Source organism: Cucurbita maxima, unplaced genomic scaffold, assembly GCF_002738345.1.
Source record: "Cucurbita maxima cultivar Rimu unplaced genomic scaffold, Cmax_1.0 Cma_Scf00014, whole genome shotgun sequence".
Classification (NCBI taxonomy): Eukaryota; Viridiplantae; Streptophyta; class Magnoliopsida; order Cucurbitales; family Cucurbitaceae; genus Cucurbita; species Cucurbita maxima.
The window spans coordinates 3,650,894-3,669,697 of NW_019272030.1; the positions used below are offsets into that span (position 1 = coordinate 3,650,894).

General features: G+C 39.6%; 4 protein-coding genes and 1 long non-coding RNA gene across 6 annotated transcripts in view; 3 read left to right on the plus strand and 2 right to left on the minus strand.

Moving 5' to 3' along the window:
• The first annotated feature begins 585 nt into the window (after positions 1–585).
• LOC111489515 (potassium transporter 6-like) lies at positions 586–4,575 on the plus strand. Its single transcript, XM_023137771.1, has 8 exons — positions 586–783; positions 859–1,354; positions 1,431–1,484; positions 2,319–2,579; positions 2,666–2,718; positions 2,826–2,949; positions 3,139–3,393; positions 3,486–4,575. The coding sequence occupies exons 1-8, from the start codon at positions 748–750 to the stop codon at positions 4,529–4,531; spliced, it is 2,325 nt and encodes a 774-aa protein (XP_022993539.1). The 5' UTR covers positions 586–747; the 3' UTR covers positions 4,532–4,575.
• Positions 4,576–5,544: 969 nt separating this feature from the next.
• LOC111489533 lies at positions 5,545–9,365 on the plus strand. The gene is made up of 7 exons (XM_023137814.1): positions 5,545–5,929; positions 6,085–6,165; positions 6,247–6,423; positions 6,657–6,827; positions 7,688–7,900; positions 7,990–8,081; positions 8,386–9,365. Exons 1-7 carry the CDS (start codon positions 5,842–5,844, stop codon positions 9,148–9,150), a joined length of 1,587 nt encoding a protein of 528 aa, XP_022993582.1. The 5' UTR covers positions 5,545–5,841; the 3' UTR covers positions 9,151–9,365.
• A 1,611-nt stretch (positions 9,366–10,976) lies between these two features.
• On the plus strand, positions 10,977–16,198 carry LOC111489534 (folylpolyglutamate synthase-like). 2 transcript variants are annotated; one of them, XM_023137816.1, is made up of 16 exons: positions 10,977–11,320; positions 11,392–11,489; positions 11,581–11,711; positions 11,793–11,858; positions 11,943–12,052; positions 12,869–12,929; positions 13,100–13,237; positions 13,319–13,379; positions 13,465–13,511; positions 13,768–13,845; positions 13,921–14,085; positions 14,168–14,434; positions 14,543–14,621; positions 15,333–15,485; positions 15,553–15,680; positions 15,897–16,198. In XM_023137816.1, the coding sequence occupies exons 2-16, from the start codon at positions 11,480–11,482 to the stop codon at positions 15,951–15,953; spliced, it is 1,551 nt and encodes a 516-aa protein (XP_022993584.1). In that variant the 5' UTR covers positions 10,977–11,320; positions 11,392–11,479; the 3' UTR covers positions 15,954–16,198. The 2 variants fall into 2 exon arrangements, with proteins under 2 accessions (XP_022993584.1, XP_022993583.1); XM_023137815.1 differs by having other exon boundaries at positions 10,978–11,320; positions 13,100–13,240; positions 15,897–16,197.
• Positions 15,739–18,804, minus strand: part of LOC111489623 — a 3,347-nt gene continuing 281 nt past the window's right edge. Inside the window, exon 2 of the long non-coding RNA XR_002719409.1 lies at positions 15,739–16,052. This is a non-coding gene — a long non-coding RNA (uncharacterized LOC111489623). The remainder of the gene's footprint in view (positions 16,053–18,804) is intronic.
• LOC111489561 (RING-H2 finger protein ATL46) overlaps positions 17,232–18,804 on the minus strand; it is a 1,766-nt gene continuing 193 nt past the window's right edge. The window contains exon 2 of the mRNA XM_023137861.1: positions 17,232–18,794. Within this exon, the coding sequence (XP_022993629.1) occupies positions 17,323–18,459 (1,137 nt within the window). The 5' untranslated portion in view covers positions 18,460–18,794 and the 3' untranslated portion in view covers positions 17,232–17,322. The remainder of the gene's footprint in view (positions 18,795–18,804) is intronic.

Sequence of the window (18,804 nt, forward strand, 5' to 3'; positions counted from 1 at the left end):
TTATTTATTTTTGTTTGGATAATGTTTTAACAACTTCACATATCGATTAAAAACGACGAAATTCACTTTATTTTGAATTTCTTTTAATTTTGTAATAAAATAATAAAAACCTAAATTATAGAAAGGATTATCCAATGTATTTCTATCCTAATTTTGAAAGAAACAAGAAGCTCAAAGGAAATAAAAAACAAAGAGACAAGAAACAAAGAACATGACACTGTTTTACAGCTGACAATGTGGTATTACACAAAGGAGCACGTTTTACTCGTAAGACCAGATAAGCTTAAATTAAGTCTAAATATGAGATCTCCATTAGTCGGAGAGAGAACAAAATATTATTTATAAGAGTGTAAAAACCTCTCTTAACATATTCGTTTTAAAAACATAAGACTTACGGCAATATGCTATGATAGTATCATAATCAGATACTAGACAGTATGCCAGCAAAAACGTTGGACCCTTAAAAAGAGTAGGTTTTGAGATCACAGGTTAGTCAAATAGGAGAACTACTCCTCTTTATAAGGATATAAAAACGTAGATGTTGTTACCATAATGAGCGTATAGAACAAGCTCAAGAATTAATGACAAAGAAAACCGCCGTTTATGTAAAGAAGCATTGCTTTCGAACTTTCATTGCAAAGATCATTCAGCTTTGCGTGCATTTTCTCTGCAGTGTTCCTCCATGCAACTGAGCAAAAGGGTTCCTTTCCTTCAAGTTCGTTCGTTTTTTGTTCTGAATTAAGGTCAATGGATCCGAGCTTGTTCTGGGGTCATCCTGAAAAGGTAATTATGTTTGTAATTTCAGCTGATGGGTCTCTAAAAGACTGATAATTTTAGGTTTTTTTTTGTTTGTTACAGAGAGATTCATGGAGGGCAATCTTCACTTTAGCTTATCAAAGCTTGGGGGTTGTTTATGGGGATTTGAGCACTTCTCCTCTGTATGTGTATAAAAGTGCTTTTGCAGAGAACATTCAGAACTCTGAGACGAATGAGGAGGTTTATGGGGTTCTTTGCTTTGTGTTTTGGACTTTGACACTCATTCCACTACTGAAATATGTGTTCATAGTTCTTCGAGCTGATGATAATGGCGAAGGGGGAACTTTTGCTCTGTATTCTCTGCTCTGCCGCCATGCCCGGTTGAGCTCCCTCCCAAATCATCAACTAGCGGATGAGGAGCTTTCTGCATATACAACAGACAGGCCTGAAACTCAAACCACTGCTAATTTTAGTTTTAGTTCTTGTCTGAAATCAACTTTGGAGAAATGTAAAGTTTTGCAAAGAGTGTTGCTTGTTCTTGCCTTGATTGGGACTTGCATGGTTATTGGAGATGGAGTACTCTCTCCAGCAATTTCAGGTGGCTGTTCTTATTGTTCTTTTTTGGGATTTAAGAATGTTTAAGGATGTTCTGATAATCACTACTTGAGTTGCAGTCTTTTCAGCTGTGTCTGGTCTTGAGTTATCCATGGCTAAGGAACATCACCAATGTAAGTTTCTCTAAGGAACATCTCTTTACCTTATGATGTTATTCTCTCGTTCTAACAATATCGGTTAGTGGTGGGCTTGAGCTGTTACAAATAGTATCAGGTATCAGAGCCAAAAATAGTATCAGATATCAGAGCCAGACATCGAATGGTATGTCAGCGAGGATGCTGAGCTCCAAAAAGGGGTGGATTGTGAGATCCCACATCGATTGGAGAGGGGAACTAAACATTCTTTATAAGGGTGTGGAAACCTTTCCCTAGCAGACGCGTTTTAAAATGTTGAGCGGAAGCCCAGAAGGGAAAGCTCAAAGAGGACAATATCCACTAGTCGTGGGCTTGAGTTGTTACAAATGGTATCAGGGGTAGACACTGGGTGGTATGCCAGCAAGAATGTTGAGCCCCAAAGAGGGGTGGATTGTGAGATCCCACATCGAATGAAGAGGAGAACTAAGCATTCTTTATAAGGGTGTGGAAACCTCTCCCTAGTAGATGCGTTTTAAAACGTTGAGCGAAAGCTCAAAAGGGAAAGCTCAAAGAGGACAATATCTGCCAGTGGTGGGCTTGAGTTGTTACAAATGGTATCAGAACCTGACACTGGGCGGTAATGCCATCGAGAATGCTGAGCCCCAAAGAGGGGTGGATTGTGAGGTCCCACATCGAATGAAGAGGGGAACTAAGCATTCTTTATAAGGGTATAGAAACCTCTCCCTAGCAGACACGCTTTACAACCTTGAGAGGAAGCCCAGAAGGGAAAGCTTAAAGAGGACAATATTTGCTAGTGGTGGGCTTAGGTTGTTATACTCGTGTTTTTGTAAGAATTTTATATTTCTCTTGCAGATATTGAAGTTCCTCTAGCATGTGGCATATTAGTGTTCTTATTTGCATTGCAACATTACGGTACGCATCAGGTCGGGTTCCTGTTCGCTCCTGTTGTAATTGTATGGCTTCTATGCATCAGTGCCATTGGTTTGTACAATATCTTCTATTGGAATCCCCTGGTTTACAAAGCACTCTCTCCATACTACATGTTTAAGTTCTTGAAAAAAACTAGAAAGCAAGGCTGGATGGCGTTGGGCGGGATCCTCTTGTGTGTAACAGGTGCAACGACGTTAGATCCTGACTGCAATCGTTTCCTTCCATGTGTTTTTTTATTTGTTTCTGATATGCCCTGTTCTGGTTTTTAGGCTCAGAAGCTATGTTTGCTGATCTTGGTCACTTCTCACAGTTTTCTATCCAGGTACTAATCTGAAGCAAAACAATCCTCTAAAGTTTTTCGGGTCATAAGCACGACGTTTACCGAATGCAATCTGAATGTAAAAACAATGTTTAACATTAATGCTGCAGCTTGCTTTCACTCTTGTGGTTTATCCGTCCTTAGTTCTTGCGTATATGGGACAAGCTGCTTATCTTTCTCAGCATCATGATCTCGACAACGACCATCGGATTGGATTCTATGTTTCTGTTCCTGGTACGTTGGTTGTAACAATAATTTTCTCTTTTCGAGAGTCAATTTGTGAGATCCCACGTCGGTTGGAGAGGAGAACGAAACATTCTTTATAAGGGTGTGGAAACCTCTCCCTAGCAGACACGGAGAAGTCCAAAGAGGACAATATCTGCAAGTGAAGTAATGTAAAGTGCGGGCTATCTTATGTTGCAGAGAAGGTAAGATGGCCAGTTCTTGCCATAGCAATACTTGCAGCAGTGGTGGGTAGTCAAGCGATCATCACCGGCACGTTTTCGATCATCAAACAGTGTTCTGCATTGGGTTGTTTTCCGAGGGTGAAGATCATTCATACGTCTTCGAAAATACATGGCCAGATTTACATTCCCTTAATCAACTGGATACTAATGATATTATGTTTGGCTGTTACCATTGGGTTTAGAGACACGAAACGACTCGGAAATGCAGCAGGTACTTGTTGATCAGGCATTTGGTTTCTGCTTATACTTTTTATCTGTCTCTCGAACTTAACGACACACGCTATCTATTTGTTTATCATACAGGGTTGGCAGTTATAACCGTGATGCTCGTCTCGACGTGTCTAATGTCACTTGTCGTTGTATTATGTTGGCGTAAAAGTGTGTTTCTGGCCATGGCCTTCTTGTTCTTCTTTGGCTCCATAGAAGCTCTCTACTTCTCTGCATCTCTTATGAAGTTTCTTGAAGGAGCTTGGGTTGCTATTGCTCTTTCACTGACCTTCCTTGTGGTTATGTATGTTTGGCACTATGGCACTGTCAAGAAATATGAGGCTGATGTTGAAAACAAAGTCCCTATAAATTGGCTCCTCAGTATAGGGCCCAAGATCGGGATAGTTCGGGTCCGAGGGATCGGCCTTGTACATACCGAACTTGTTTCCGGGATCCCTGCCATTTTCTCTCATTTTGTCACCAACCTTCCAGCCTTTCACCAAATTCTAGTCTTCCTATGCATCAAATCTGTCACAGTGCCTCATGTGAGGCCTGAGGAAAGATTTCTAGTTGGTCGAGTTGGGCCAAAGGAGCATCGAATTTACCGTTGCATCGCACGGTATGGCTACCGTGACATGCACAAGGACGACTTGGAGTTCGAGAGAGATCTTTCCTGCAGCATTGCAGAATTCATAAGGTCGGAGGGAACAGAATGCAATGGTTTTAGACACGAAGACTTGGACGACAATGAAAGAATGACAGTGATTGGAACTTCATCAACTCAACTAGACGGTGTACAAATGTGTGAAAACGAAGCATACTCTTCACCGATTGTGGGCACTTCAGAGATACGAAAGTCGGAGACGATGAGGAAAAGAGTACGATTCGTTGTCCCCGAGAGTCCGAAAATGGATATCGACACGAGAGGAGAGTTGGAAGAGTTGATGGAGGCAAGGGAGGCAGGAATGGCATTCATAATGGGGCATTCATATGTGAAGGCAAAGAAGGGATCAGGGTGGATGAAGAAGGTTGTGATTAATTATGGATATGATTTGTTGAGGAAAAATTCAAGAGGGCCATCTTATGCTTTGAGCATTCCTTTTGCTTCTACTCTTGAGGTTGGAATGGTTTATTACGTTTAAACAATTTCCAATGTATTCACTAATTTGTGCCCTTTGCAATTTAATTAAATCCAAAGTTTATGAACTAAACTGTCACCTTTTGCACGAACCAAAATTGATTTTTAACTTATTTGAACTCGTCCAAGTCTACTCGTAGCACATATTGTCTTTTTTGGGATTTTCTTTTCAGGTTTCTTCTCAACATATTAAAACGTGTCTACTAGAGAGAAGTTTTAATACCCTTACAAGGAATGCTTTGTTGCACTCTCCAACCGATGTGGGATCTCACAATTCACTGTCCTTGGGGCCCAGCGTCCTCGTTAGCATACCGCTTAAACTCACCACTAGCAGCTATTGTTTGTTTTGACCCGTTGCCTATCACCATCAGCCTCACGATTTTAAAAGTCGTCTACTAGGAAGAGGTTTTCACACTACAAACAATATTTCGTTTCCCTCTTCAACTGATACATAACAGGCCAAAACGAACAATACCTACTATATGAGGGCTTGAGTTATTGCATCAACCGAGCATAACTTTTTATCACATACCCTATACAATTTGGATCAATTGGGTCGGGTTTTTCATTGGATCCCATGAAATAGATGTTGAATCTTCCTAAACTTGAAAAGTTTCTGGCAATAAAGAGTTCATTAAAGCTTCAATGACTACTCAATTGAACCTTTGATGTTTACACAAACTTGGTTTTGAAGCTTTGGGACAAAAGCATAGGGAATGTGATTCCCTCTTACCGCCATAAGCTCTCTTTATGCAGTTTTCTACCCTCTTTTTGCTTTGGCTAGAATGGTAAATTCATACCATTTCTTATTTGTTACAAATCATTAACATTTCCCATTAAAATGGCAAATCAAATTTGGCCAACAATGGCAACAATGGTTAACGTTGCTAATCATTAATTAAGCAAAAAACATTTGAACTTATGATAAATGAAGTTATTTGGATGAGTTTACACTAAAACCAGGGAATAAAATTGGTATCTTTGTCACTGCTACCGGAGCATCCCATTGCCCTGGTGGGTGGCCTCATTACACAGCCTCCAGCCCTCTTTCGGCATTGGTTTTGGCTTTACTTTACTTTTTCTTACTCTTTTGACAGCTCTCTCTCGTCTATTGCGTCTTCTAAAACCACTAAACCTTCTTTGTTTCTTTCACTGTCATTCCTTCTGAGAAAAGGGTACCACTTAATTCATACGTAGAGGGGAAAAGCGATCAACTTTATTTTTGGGTCTGTACTTGAGTGGCTCCTCAAAATGCGTAGCTTCAATCCCTTAAGTTTTTGAGGGTTTTGCTCCTCAATTTTCCTCATTTCGGCAATGGACAGGATTTGGGTCGGTTTCGCTCTCGTTTTTGTTCTTCTTTTTGGTGGGGTTTCTTCCGCTTCAGCTACGCCTCCTGCAGCAAGTAAGTTATCAGATAACGATGATGATGATGATGAAAAGGATTAAGAATGAGAAGGACCCATGTTGTTAATCTTATGATTTTTGCATTTTCCCTGTTTTAAATGGTGTCTATGTGCTTCATTCACTCAGCTTACGGCATTTCCACTTTTTGAGCAGAAATTGTTCGAGGGGTTCTTTCTAATGTGGTTTCTTCTCTTGTGAAGAGGTTATGGTCGATGAAATCCAGCGCCAAAACTGGTTTGGATCTTTCTTTGCTGCCTTGCATTCTTCCATTTTTGCTGTAATTTCTTAACTGGGTTTTCTGCTTGTTCTTCTCAGCCGTTTCCAGCCGTTCGATGATGAAATTTGAGAGTGGGTATACTGTTGAGACGGTGTTTGATGGCAGTAAGCTGGGAATTGATCCATATTCGGTTGAGGTATCGCCTAGTGGGGAGCTTTTGATCTTAGATGCTGAAAACAGCAACATCTATAAGATCTCTATGCCATTGTCTCGATGTAAGCAACTTTATGGGTTAACATTACATTTTCATGCATTTTTCTTGATAGAGCAATGTACTTTTGTTAGTTCTATCTGTTCTTGCCATTTCAAAGCTGGGGCTTCTCAGATGGTAGCAGTTTTGGGCCTTTATTTCTTTCATTGTTGTATTTCTGCACCAAATCTCTTGAACTTAATAATATGTACTTCTGTTGTGAAAATTTGTGTATCTAAAGATTGGAGCCATTTGTAGTTAGCAGGCCTAAGCTGGTTTCGGGATCGGCCGAAGGATACTCGGGACATGTCGATGGTCATCCAAGAGAGGCAAGAATGAACCATCCAAAAGGATTTACTTTGGATGCAAGAGGAAATGTGTACATTGCTGATACTATGAATATGGCTATCAGAAAGATTAGTGACACAGGTATTTCGACAAATAGTTTAGAAATTCCCTCTACAAGCACTCGAAATTTGATATCGAATTCTATTTTTGTGGCTGGATCCTTTCCTTGTAATATTCTGCTCAAAATTCAGCACGTCTATGCTTATTGAATATTAATGCTTAGAATGTCCAAGACTGTATATGTGACATCCCACATCGGTTGGAGAGGGGAACGAAGCATTCCTTACAAGGGTGTGGAAACCTCTTCCTACTAGATGCGTTTTAAAACCATGAGTTTGACGGCGATACGTAACGGGACAAAGCGAACAATATCTGTTAGCGGTGGGCTTGAGCTGTTACAAATGATATCAGAGCTAGACGCTGGGCGATGTGCCAGTGAGGATGCTAGGCCCTCAAGGGGGGTGGATTGTGAGATCCCACATCGGTTGGAGAGGGGAACAAAACATTCTTTATAAGGGTGTGGAAACCTCTCCCTACTAGACGCATTTTAAAACTGTGAGTCTGACGACGTACGTAATGAGACAAAGTAGACAATATCTGCTAACAGTGGAACAGTGGGCTTGGGCTATTACAAATGATATCAGAGTTAGACACCGGGTGGTGTGCCAGCGAGGACATTGGCCCCCCAAGGGGAGTGGATTGTGAGATCTCATATCGGTTGGAGAGGGGAACGAAACATTTCTTATAAGGGTGTGGATACCTCTCCCTAGAAGACACGTTTTAAAACCGTGAGTCTGATGGCAACACGTAACGGGACAAACTAAACAATATTTGTTAGCAGTGGGCTTGAGTTGTTACACTAGGCACATGGAACTTTTATCTGTATCGATTATCTTTAAGGTAAAAGCTGTTGTATGTGAGCTAATCATTATTACCTGCAGGGGTTACAACTATTGCTGGTGGAAGATGGAACCAAGGGAATGGTCATATTGATGGTCCAAGTGAAGATGCAAAGTTCTCAAATGATTTTGATGTCGTTTATGTGGGAAGTAGCTGCTCTCTTTTGGTTATAGACAGAGGAAACAGTGCAATTCGAGAGATTGAACTCAACTACGATGATTGCAATACCCAATATGCTGATAGTCTCAACTTGGGTACAACGAAACCCTATCATTCCTGCCATTTTCAGTACTCATTCTTAGCTAATAGTCCCTTCATCTCTTCCATTTGTTCTTATCTGCAGGGGTTGTATTGCTGGTTGCTGCCGGCTTATTTGGTTACCTGCTTGCGTTGCTCCAACGTAGAGTGCAAGCTATGTTTTCTTCTCCACAGAAGGTAGCTCTTTCACAAACTTCATATATTTTTCTTTGTTTCAAATACATAATTATGTTGTTTGAACATCTCGATTGTAACGGTTTAAGTCCGCACCCTTATAAAGAATGTTTCGTTCTCCTCCCTAACCGATGTGGGATCTCACAATCTACTCCCTTCAGGGCCCAGCGTCCTTGTTGGCACTCGTTCCCTTCTCCCATCGATGTGGGACCCCCTCCCCCAATCCACCCCCTTCAGGACCTAGCATCTCTGTTGGTACACCGACTCCATCCAAAACTTATTCTTCTTTTTCTTTTTTGGGTGGTAGGATCAGGACATAAGAAGTCATCAAATGATGAAAGCTACACCAGTTGCCCCATACCAAAGACCTCCTCTGAAGTCAGTGAGGCCTTCCTTGATTCCAAATGAAGATGAACCAGAGAAACTGGAGGAAGGCTTCTTCGGTTCGCTTGGGAGGCTATTTGTCAACAGCGGTTCATCTGTGGCCGATATCTTCGGGGGATTGTTGTCAGGGTTTCGAAGGAAGCCTCTCAATAACCAGATCCATCAGCAGTTTCAACCAGTTAACAGACATCCAAATGCTTGGCCCTTGCAAGAAAGCTTTATGATTCCAGATGAAGACGAGCCACCATCCATCGAAGCGAAAACTCCGACAATAAAAAAAACATATCCATTTATGACACAAGACCTCGATCGATCACACCAGTTCAAGCCAAACAGGAGCTACTTTAATGGGTGGGATAGTGAATTCCATCAACAACAAAAACAGCAGCAGATACAGCATAATCATCAACAGCAGCATATACAACATCATCACCAACAGCAGCAGCATATACAACAACATCATCATCAACAGCAGCAGCATAATTACAATCGACAATATTCAGCTGGCCCAACAACCTACTATGAGAAGAGTTGTGAGACAAGCGAAATTGTGTTCGGTGCAGTTCAAGAGCAAGATGGACGTCGTGAAGCAATGGTCATCAAGGCTGTTGATTATGGAGATCCGAGATATAACCATCACAACATTCGAGCTCGATACAACTATACTGGTAACCCCAACTCTTATTGACAAGAAATAGAACATATATCATACTTTCAGTTAGTAAATTGGGGAATATGTGGGGGGTAGACTCAGAAGTCAGGATATGCTTTGTTTGTTTGTGCCAAAGTCCAAACCATGTTGTTGTGGGGAGGAATGCTGCTAGTCTTGATAGAGTTCATGCATAATGATATATGTTGTATGCACATCCTCAGGTTGAATTCAAAGATACTTATGCTTGTTAATGCTGTGTGAATACTGTTATATTAACTAAATGTGATAGCTATCATTGATAGATTGAGATCCCACATCGGTTTGAGAGGAGAACGAAACATTCCTTATAAGGGTGTAGAAACCTCTCCTTAGTAGACGCGTTTCAAAACTGTGAGGTTGATGACGATACGTAATGGGCCAAAGTGGACAATATTTGCTAGCGGTGTGCCAGCGACCTCGTTGGGTCCCCAAGGAGGGTGGATTGTGAGATCCCACATCGGTTGGAGAGGAGAACGAAACATTCCTATAAAAGTATGGAAACCTCTCTTTAATAGATGCATTTTAAAACTATGAGGCTGGCGACGATATGTAATAGATTAAAACGAACAATATTTGCTAACAGTGATGGAATTAGACGGTTACAGCCTCGTGATTTTCAGTGCTATTAATAATTAGAAGCAAGACATGTAAAAAAGGTTTGATGGAGGTTCCAATATGAAAGTGGAAAAGCAAAAAGGTATTAAAAATGATGCATTTTAAAGCTTTTATGAATAAAGTGATGCAAGCTATAGGGACTAGGCCCAAGGATATGAGATAATATTCAAAAGTTATAAATAATTTCTTCAATAATAAGAACAAAGACTTAAATTTGTAGGCCAAACTTGAAAACGAAGCTCAAAGATGGTCTTCACAATGAAATATGCAATAATAATGCATACAAATGCTCATTGATTTCCTAATTTTTTTAAGAATTATTTAATTTAGATCTCGTTTAATAACTATACTGATCTTAACTTTTGTTTTAATGGTAGGTATACAATCATTTTAATACGAGCATGATTTCAAGCCAAATAAGTTAGAGACATATATTAGGCAAAATGGATCTAGGGCAGAAAAGTATGACTAAAATACAAATTTTAAAGGTTTAATTCAAATTAAAAGGGGCGAAAATGAAATTTAAACCTATAATTTAGATTTTAAATTTAATAATTTTTTAAAATCTTTCTTTATTTTCATAAGTTTTTTTTTTAATGATTCAATTTTAAAAATTTAAATACTTAATTTCCTATTAATTACAAAATTCAAATTTACATGGAACAGACTTATTCATTTAAAAAAACGTTGAATATGTCCTATACTTATATACACAAATAAAAGTTTAAAGATATTTTTGTACTACATGTTATACACGGAATTGAAAGTTCGAGAATCTATTAATTTTTTTTAAAAGTTTAGGAATCTATTAGATACAAACAAGAACTTATAATTTAATTAAAAATATATGAAAAATCAAATATAATTGAGTGACACGACTCCTTAAAAACCTATCTAATTTTATCGCACCAAACAAAAAAATATTAAATTAGGTACCAATTAAAATGACTTTATAAATACGTAAAAAAAAGAAATATTTTAAGTGCAAAAATGTAATTTTAAAGTATTAGAAAATCATTCCAACTAGACCCTTACGACTAAATTTAAAATGTTAAAAGTAACGGAAGAAGGAAAAAAAAAGACAAAAGCGGCCGGTTTGGATAAAGAACCGAACCAAGAAAAAACCAAACCACCAAACAAACCGAATTTAGGACCTGTCAGCCAGTCAGTCAGATCAGACGATGGAGGGAGGCAACATGGAAGTTCGCCATATCAGACGCCGTCGCCAGGTGAGGAATTTCCGGAGTAGGGACCTTCCAACGACATTGACCCAAACCTCTGTATTGTTATCGTTATTTAAACCAACCAATTCACATTCGCAACCCCGAGTCCGAGTCCGTGTCCGTGTCCCGCCAACACGATTCCTTTATCCTCTGTTTCTATGGTCCAAACACTTCTTCACTTCACCCCCAATCACTCTCCCCTTCTCTTTTCCTTAGCCGCCCCCGGTCGCTCCCCTCAGTTTCTCCGGCGTATTAGCGCCCGTCTGGCTATCGAGAGGAATGGATTGATGAAAAGACGATGACCCTTTTCCCATTTATCTCTGTTCATGGTAATATAATTTATAATTGTGTTTTATGATATTACTCTGCTGCATTTGTAATTGTGCTCCCTGATGCTCAGTTCAATGAATTTTTGGGGATTGTGGATGTGCATTTGAGCTACACTGAATCCATACGATATTAGAAAACTTGGGGGCCAATTAATAACCATGTTAGAAGGTATAGACACATTCAAGTTTAAAAAGAACGTGTTAATCCTTTCTGTCATATAAACTCTTCATGTTTTTGGATTTGATTGATGCTTTTGAAGGTAATGACACATTGATGCACTCGCGGACGGCGTATGAAGAGGCATTGAGTGTACTATCGTCGTTGATTGTCAACCGAAGACGCTGTGATAAATCTGGGGACCGATTCGAGTTGATGTTTGAGTATGTGAAGGTATTACTTGAGCTAAACTTGAGACTTTGTTATTGTCAATGTACTTGGGATGATGATCATTAAGTTGAGTCAATATGATAGATGCTTGATTTAGAGGAGCCCATGCGGCGAATGAAGGTCATTCATGTGGCTGGCACCAAAGGCAAGGTACCTTGTCCTCAAGTTTGCTTAGAAATGTTTCATTGAGATAGCTAGAAAATGATGTTTTTATTTATATTGGGAATTGCTTAGGGATCAACGTGCACGTTTACTGAATCCATATTGCGTAGCTGTGGCTTCCACACTGGCCTTTTCACTTCTCCTCACCTTATTGATATCCGAGAAAGATTTCGTTTGGATGGGTAACTATCTTACACACTAAAGTCTGAAAAAGCTTCATTTGAGAGCTGCAACAACTGCATCACATTAGCTCATTATATTTATGTACCAAGTGCTCTTATATGCAATGTTTAAGCTCTTTTTCCATTTTGGAGTTGCAGACTCTTGAATACCTTCTTGATTATATGATTTTAGTCATGTCACATCGGTTGGAGAGAGAAACGAAGCATTCCTTATAAGGGTGTGGAAACCTCTCCCTAGTAGATGCGTTTTAAAACCATGAGGCTGATGACGATACGTAACAGGCCAAAACGGACATTATTTGCTGGTGGTGGGATTGAACTGTTACAAATGGTATTAGAGCCAAGTTCCGATCAATGTGCCAACGAGGGTGTTGGGCCTCCAAGGGGGGTGGATTGTGAGATCCCATATTGGTTGGGGAGGAAGAAAGCATTCCTTATAAGGGTGTGGAAACCTCTCTCTAGTAGACATGTTTTAAAATCGTAAGGTTGACAGCAATACGTAATGAGCCAAAGCGGACAATATTTGCTAGTGGTGGGCTTAAACTGTTACAAATGGTATCAGAGCCAGGTTCTGGACAGTGTGCCAACGAGGACGTTGGACTCCCAAGGGGATGGATTGTGAGATCCCACATCGGTTGGAGAGCAGAACGAAACATTTCTTATAAGGGTGTGGAAACCTCTCCCTAGTAGACACATTTTAAAATCGTGAGGCTGACGAAGATATGTAACGAGCCAAAACGAACAATATTTGGTAGTAGTAGGCTTGGGCTGTTACAAGTCATTAATACTAATACTTTCTCTAATTTGTTGTTGCAGCGTCAATATTAGTGAAGAGAAGTTTTTAACCTATTTCTGGTGGTGTTATAATAAGCTAAAGGTATTTTACTTGTCAATCTGATTTATTATCTTATAGTAAGTTGAAGTTTCAACGCTATAAAACGAACTAGAGGCATCTGAATGGAGATCGAAACTTAGTAGTTACACAAGAGGGCCTTGGTGGATTCTTCCCTAGCCTTTTCTGATTCTATACAATTTGATTTTGTGCAGGAAAAAACTAGTAAGGACATACCAATGCCTCACTTGTTTCGCTTCCTTGCATTACTTGCATTCAAAATCTTTTCGGATGAGCAGGTAGATGTAGCTATCTTGGAAGTTGGTTTAGGTGGAACTTTTGATGCTACCAATGTGGTATTCTCATTTTCTTTTGCCTTAAACTAATCTGTTCTTCATCAAGGTGTAGCCATTTCATAGATTCTAATGGTTCAGGTCCAGGAACCCCTTGTGTGTGGTATAGCTTCTCTGGGTTATGACCACATGGAAATTCTTGGTTAGCCTTCTCTTAACCTTCACCAATTCAAATGATTGTCATGATGTTCGTTTACATTGCTGCTTTCTTCTTCCTGTCTAAATAGGAAATACACTTGCTGAGATAGCTTCAGAGAAAGCTGGCATCTTTAAGGTTTGTATCAAACGATTTCATCAAAGAATAGGCGTCTAGGAATAATGAGTTGTAATATCCCATATTGGTTGGGGAGGAGAACGAAACACCCTTTATAAGGGTGTGGAAACCTTTCTCTATCCGACGCATTTTAAAGCTTGGAGGGAAAGCCCGAAAGGAAAAGTCCAAAGAGGATAATATCTGCTAGCAGTGGGCTTGAGCTTGGGCCGTTATATTTGAGTTTAATGTTTGTTGTTGTCCTTTCACTTTGGTGCAGCGTGGGGCGCCAGCTTTTACTGTGTTTCAACCTGATGAAGCCATGCATGTGCTTAGAGATAAGGCTTCTCAATTGGATGTATGTGCAAAGCTCTTCCATTTTCTACTTCATGACTATGCGTTGTTCACATTGCCTTATATTTGCACGTCCCAGGTACAACTTACGGTCGTGCCATCATTGGATCCGGAGCTTCTACACGGTTGTAAACTCGGGCTTGAAGGCGAGCATCAGTATCTAAATGCTGGTCTTGCTATTGCCTTATCCTCCACTTGGCTACACAGGGCTGGCCATTCCAAGCTGTCATATATGGAACAGAGTGTAAGTTCTATACATGAGATTTGTCGTCTATGTCGTCGGTCTTCCTTAACGTTATGTCGTGTTTTCTGATTCTTTTTATCAGAGGTCGTTGCCTGAGCAGTTCATAGAAGGGCTTACCAGTGCCAGCTTTGATGGACGAGCACAGATTGTTGCTGATAGATATATTAGTATTGAATCCCCGGAAGGTCTTGTTTTTTATTTGGATGGAGCTCATAGCCCTGAGAGCATGGAGGTTTGTGCTAGATGGTTTTCTGCTGCAATAAGACATAACCAGCGAGGGATGTTAAATCATCAGTCGGAGGATAAGAGTGCATCTTACAATGATGAAGCAAGGAAGAAATCTGTGCAGGTAGATATCAACTTCTGTTCCACTTCTCCAAGTTCAACCTCTTTAACAGCTAGTTTTAGCACTCCTTTTTAGTTCTACCGTTTAACTTAGTATTGTTGGATACTATAGGTCCTACTGTTCAATTGTATGACAGCACGAGATCCGCAGCTGCTTCTCCCACCTCTGTTCAAAACGTGCGCAAATAATGGTATGTATTTGTGAGATCCCACATCAATTGAAGAGGGAAACGAAGCCTTCTTTATAAGGGTGTGGAAACTTCTCCCTAGCGAACGCATTTAAAACCTTGCGGGGAAGCCCAAAGAGAACAATATTTGTTAGCCGTGGGCTTGGGCTGTTACAAATGGTATCAGAGCCAGATACCGGGCGGTATGTCACCGAGGATGCTGGCCCCCAAGGAAGTGGATTGTGAAATCCCACATCGGTTGGAGAGGGGAACAAAACATTCCTTATAAGGGTGTAACCTCTCCCTAGCATACACGTCTTAAAACCTTGAGAGGAAGCTCAAAAAGGAAAGCCCAAAGAGGATAATATTTGCTAGCAGTTGGCTTGAGTGGTTACAAATGGTATTTGAGCAAGACACCGGATGGTATGTCAGTGAGGACGCTAGCCCCAAAGGGGGTGGATTGTGACATCCCACATCGGTTGGAGAGGGAAACGAAGCATCGCTTATAAGGGTGTTCAGATGCATTTTAGGTCTATTACGAATTATTGTCCTTTTTGGTTTTCCCTTGAGGTTTAAGACGTGTCTGTTAGGGAGAAGTTTCCATATGTTTATAAGAAATGTTTCGTTCTTCTCTTCCATCTACGAGGGATCTCATATATTTATCAAACTGTTGGAACTGAAAAGTCTGGTGTTCTTAAGGGGTTCATACATAGTAATTCTGCTTATTTAACTCAGGTGTCCACTTCAAGAAAGCCCTCTTTGTTCCAAATACATCAGTCTTCAACAAGGTTGGAAGCCATAGCTTAGCAGAAGCAAATGGGCAAGTCGACCTGTCTTGGCAGTTTCATGTTCGAAGGGTATGGCAAAACACGATACAACGAGACAAAGGTATTGTCGGTTTATTGTCGGTTTTTTTTTCATGTTGGATCCTTTCTTATATACTTTGACATATCAGGAAGTGATTCTAAAGCAGAAGTGGTTGGTAAGAGTTGTGAGAATAGCACAGTGTTTTCTTCTCTCCCAATGGCTATTAAATGGCTCCGGGACAGTGTCTTGCAGCAGAACAGGTCCATTCGACTTCAGGTAATTGTTCCATTTGTTCTCGTTTGATATCAATTTCTAAGAGGTTGATATATTACACTAGATCGAAAATTTCATACATGTTTAGAACGACTTTGTAAGTACTTAAAAACCATTCCACGAACACTTGGAAAGTCATCCGAAACGGACCCTTCTCTAGCAACGAGCTTAGATGCATGATCGAGTAATAAGGAAGTTTACGAGGTTTCTAATTTTCAGGTTCTTGTAACTGGTTCCTTGCATCTTGTGGGAGATGTGTTGAAATTGATAAAGTGAAGCATGGGACGGTGGTCTTGAACAATCATCTTCTCAGATTTGCAGACACAGCACCATTCTTGTTTTATATGTTTGAATTCAAATCCCCAACTTTCAGAACTGAGAAAAGAAACATATTAATATTTTAACTTAACTAGAAAATAAAGTAACATGAAGCAGCCCAATTTTTAATTATTGCTGCAGACTGAACACAATTATTCCATCTGTTGGTAGTTGGCACCTTAAAAACAGCTAATGATATGTATATAGATTAAAATACAAATTAAATAGGTTTATGTTTATTTAGATCTATAACGGAGTCGAGGACGAGAATTATATTTCTCATCCCTCTCGCCCTATCTGCACCCCGAGACTTTTAAAGCTTCATTTACAAATTTCATTTTTTTTACTTGTATATTATTTTTTGGGTACTAATTATTTTAATTTATTTATATCATTCAAAAAAAAAAAAAAAATTGGAAGGTTTTCTTTGATTTAAAAATTATAATATCAAATTTTGTTCTTGTAATTTTATATATTATTTATTAAGGTAAGTAAAATATTTTTATCAACGAATAATTTTTAATAACATGAGAGAATTAACAATTTAATTGAAAAATAAAATTCTTAATTCCTATTTTTTAAAAGAATAATAAATAGAAAAAAATTCTAAAGAACTGACAGAGAAGGCATCCTCTTCGGTGTGCATCTCTACTTCAACTTTCCAATTTCAACCCTTCCAAATTGATTCTCTTTTACAACATCCAAACTAAATATAAAGGGTAAAAATGTAATTTCACCATCCCAAGCGCAAGCTGGAAGGGTCACAAAAGAAAAGCTTGTTCCAATCAACACAAAACAAGCAACAGACAGAAAAACAGAAAGGGAAAGTGGCTCACAAGCTATGAACAAAAAGCAAGAGGACATGGTCCACTCCTTCCCACATCTTACACAGATGATAATGCTCTACACACACCGCTTTTGGAGCCTTCTCCTCCTCCTCTGCTTTCAAAGATTTTAACACAAAAGTGATTCAGTGATGATGAGATGTGTTCGTAGTAAAATCGACAAATAGATTTGAGAACGAATTGTACCAAGAAACGTACGAAGAAACGGCTAGCAGAGTTCATATCAGTTCGTCCGACTTTCTTCTAATCATGTTCATTGATCTTCCTATTCTACTAATCCTATAATCTTATCGTCCGAGATTCGAAAAACAGTTCGGAAGGACACTGTTGGATTATGGATACTAACGCTTTTGTATAATAATCAATAGCTCACAAGTTAGCATCAGCAGAATTTCAGAGATAAGAATCTAAATAGATACAACAAACATTGGTAAGGATTACTTTCAGCTCAAAAAATGAGGACAACAGTTTTGAGGCCATTTTTATGATGCCTCTTGTGTTTGTCTCAACCATGGCAAGTCTGTATTTAGAGAAGAACTCATACCTATCGGCTGCGACGGTTCGGTAGAGCTTGAGTACTTCCCCTTTTTAGACCAAAGCCAAATCTTCGAAACAGAGTAACTCTCACCTTTAGCTACACTATTAAGCTTCTTTCCATCCAAGTCTGCTTGGACTGGAGAGATGCTGTTTGAATCCGTCCCCTTGCAGGGCTGCTTATTATCGCCCTCTCCTCGAGCTTTAGACAATGCGATTCTGAGGTCGGCGTCTATAACGACATATTGATACGATCCCATCGAGTAACATCTCCTAGCATCCAAATTACTACTGCTGGTCTCTCCAACTTCGGTTGTCTCTTCAGCTTCTACAGCATTCATCCTCCTGAATTTTCCTAGTCTAACTGGGAAAACCCCCTTTTCATTCACTACCTCTTGAATTTCCATTGTTTTCTGACAATTAGGTAACCTGTAATCTGCATTACCACCACATTCATCTTCTTCTCCTAGATCGTCGAAATCATACATCGGATTTTCGATTGAATAACCGGGATTAAAGAGGGTTCCACGACAAAGAGGACATGTTGAATTTGACAAGAGCCAAGTGTCTATACAATTGACATGAAAGGCATGGCTGCACATAGGAAGTAATCTGAGTTGATCCTTCTCAGAAAACTCACACAAACAAACAGCACAATCAAATGGCTCCTTGAGACCCACAATTTCTTTATACTGAAAAACAGGAAGTGCATCTATAAAAGCTTGATCTAAACCAGAATCATGGAGATGGAAGAGCTGCTGAAGCTGTCTCTGAAGTGCATCAGAAGGAGAAAGTTGTGGGTTTCTGTTGGATTGAGAGGAGGGTGAGGTAGATGGGTGCTTTATAAGGAATCTAACAAGAAGATGGAGCAAACCAGAGATGAAAAACAAAACAGCCAAAATAACTATGATAAACAGAACTGCTGGACTTATCCTCGTACCAGACGAGGTTGTAGATGGCACTGCTGGTGGGTTTGGTTCCTTATTGTAAATTCCATCAAAAGGGGTTGAAGAAGAAGTCATTACAGGAGGAGGGTAGCTCAAAAACGCATCGTTTTGAAAGATTTGATGCCGAATCCGAGCCATATTCAAATGGGGTTTCTCCAGAAACCACTCTTGACATTCCAAAATCAAAATACTCACAGAGATCGAACAAACCCCCACAACTTTGATACACAGATATTGCAAAAGTAGAAGCAATAGCAGCCAGAAGTGTCACAAACTACAGAACCGTCCTCTTTTATCAATAATAAAATGACAAATCGGTGATGGGGAAAGAAAAGAAAACATAAAATATTCAAAACTCACCGAACTGCCTCACCGCTTAAGCAGATTTAAAGAAAAAGAAAATCAAATAGAATGATGAACTAGTTCAGAGCAAGAAAAGAAACCCTAGAACAGAGAAGATGGGTTATTGGGGGGGGGGGGGGG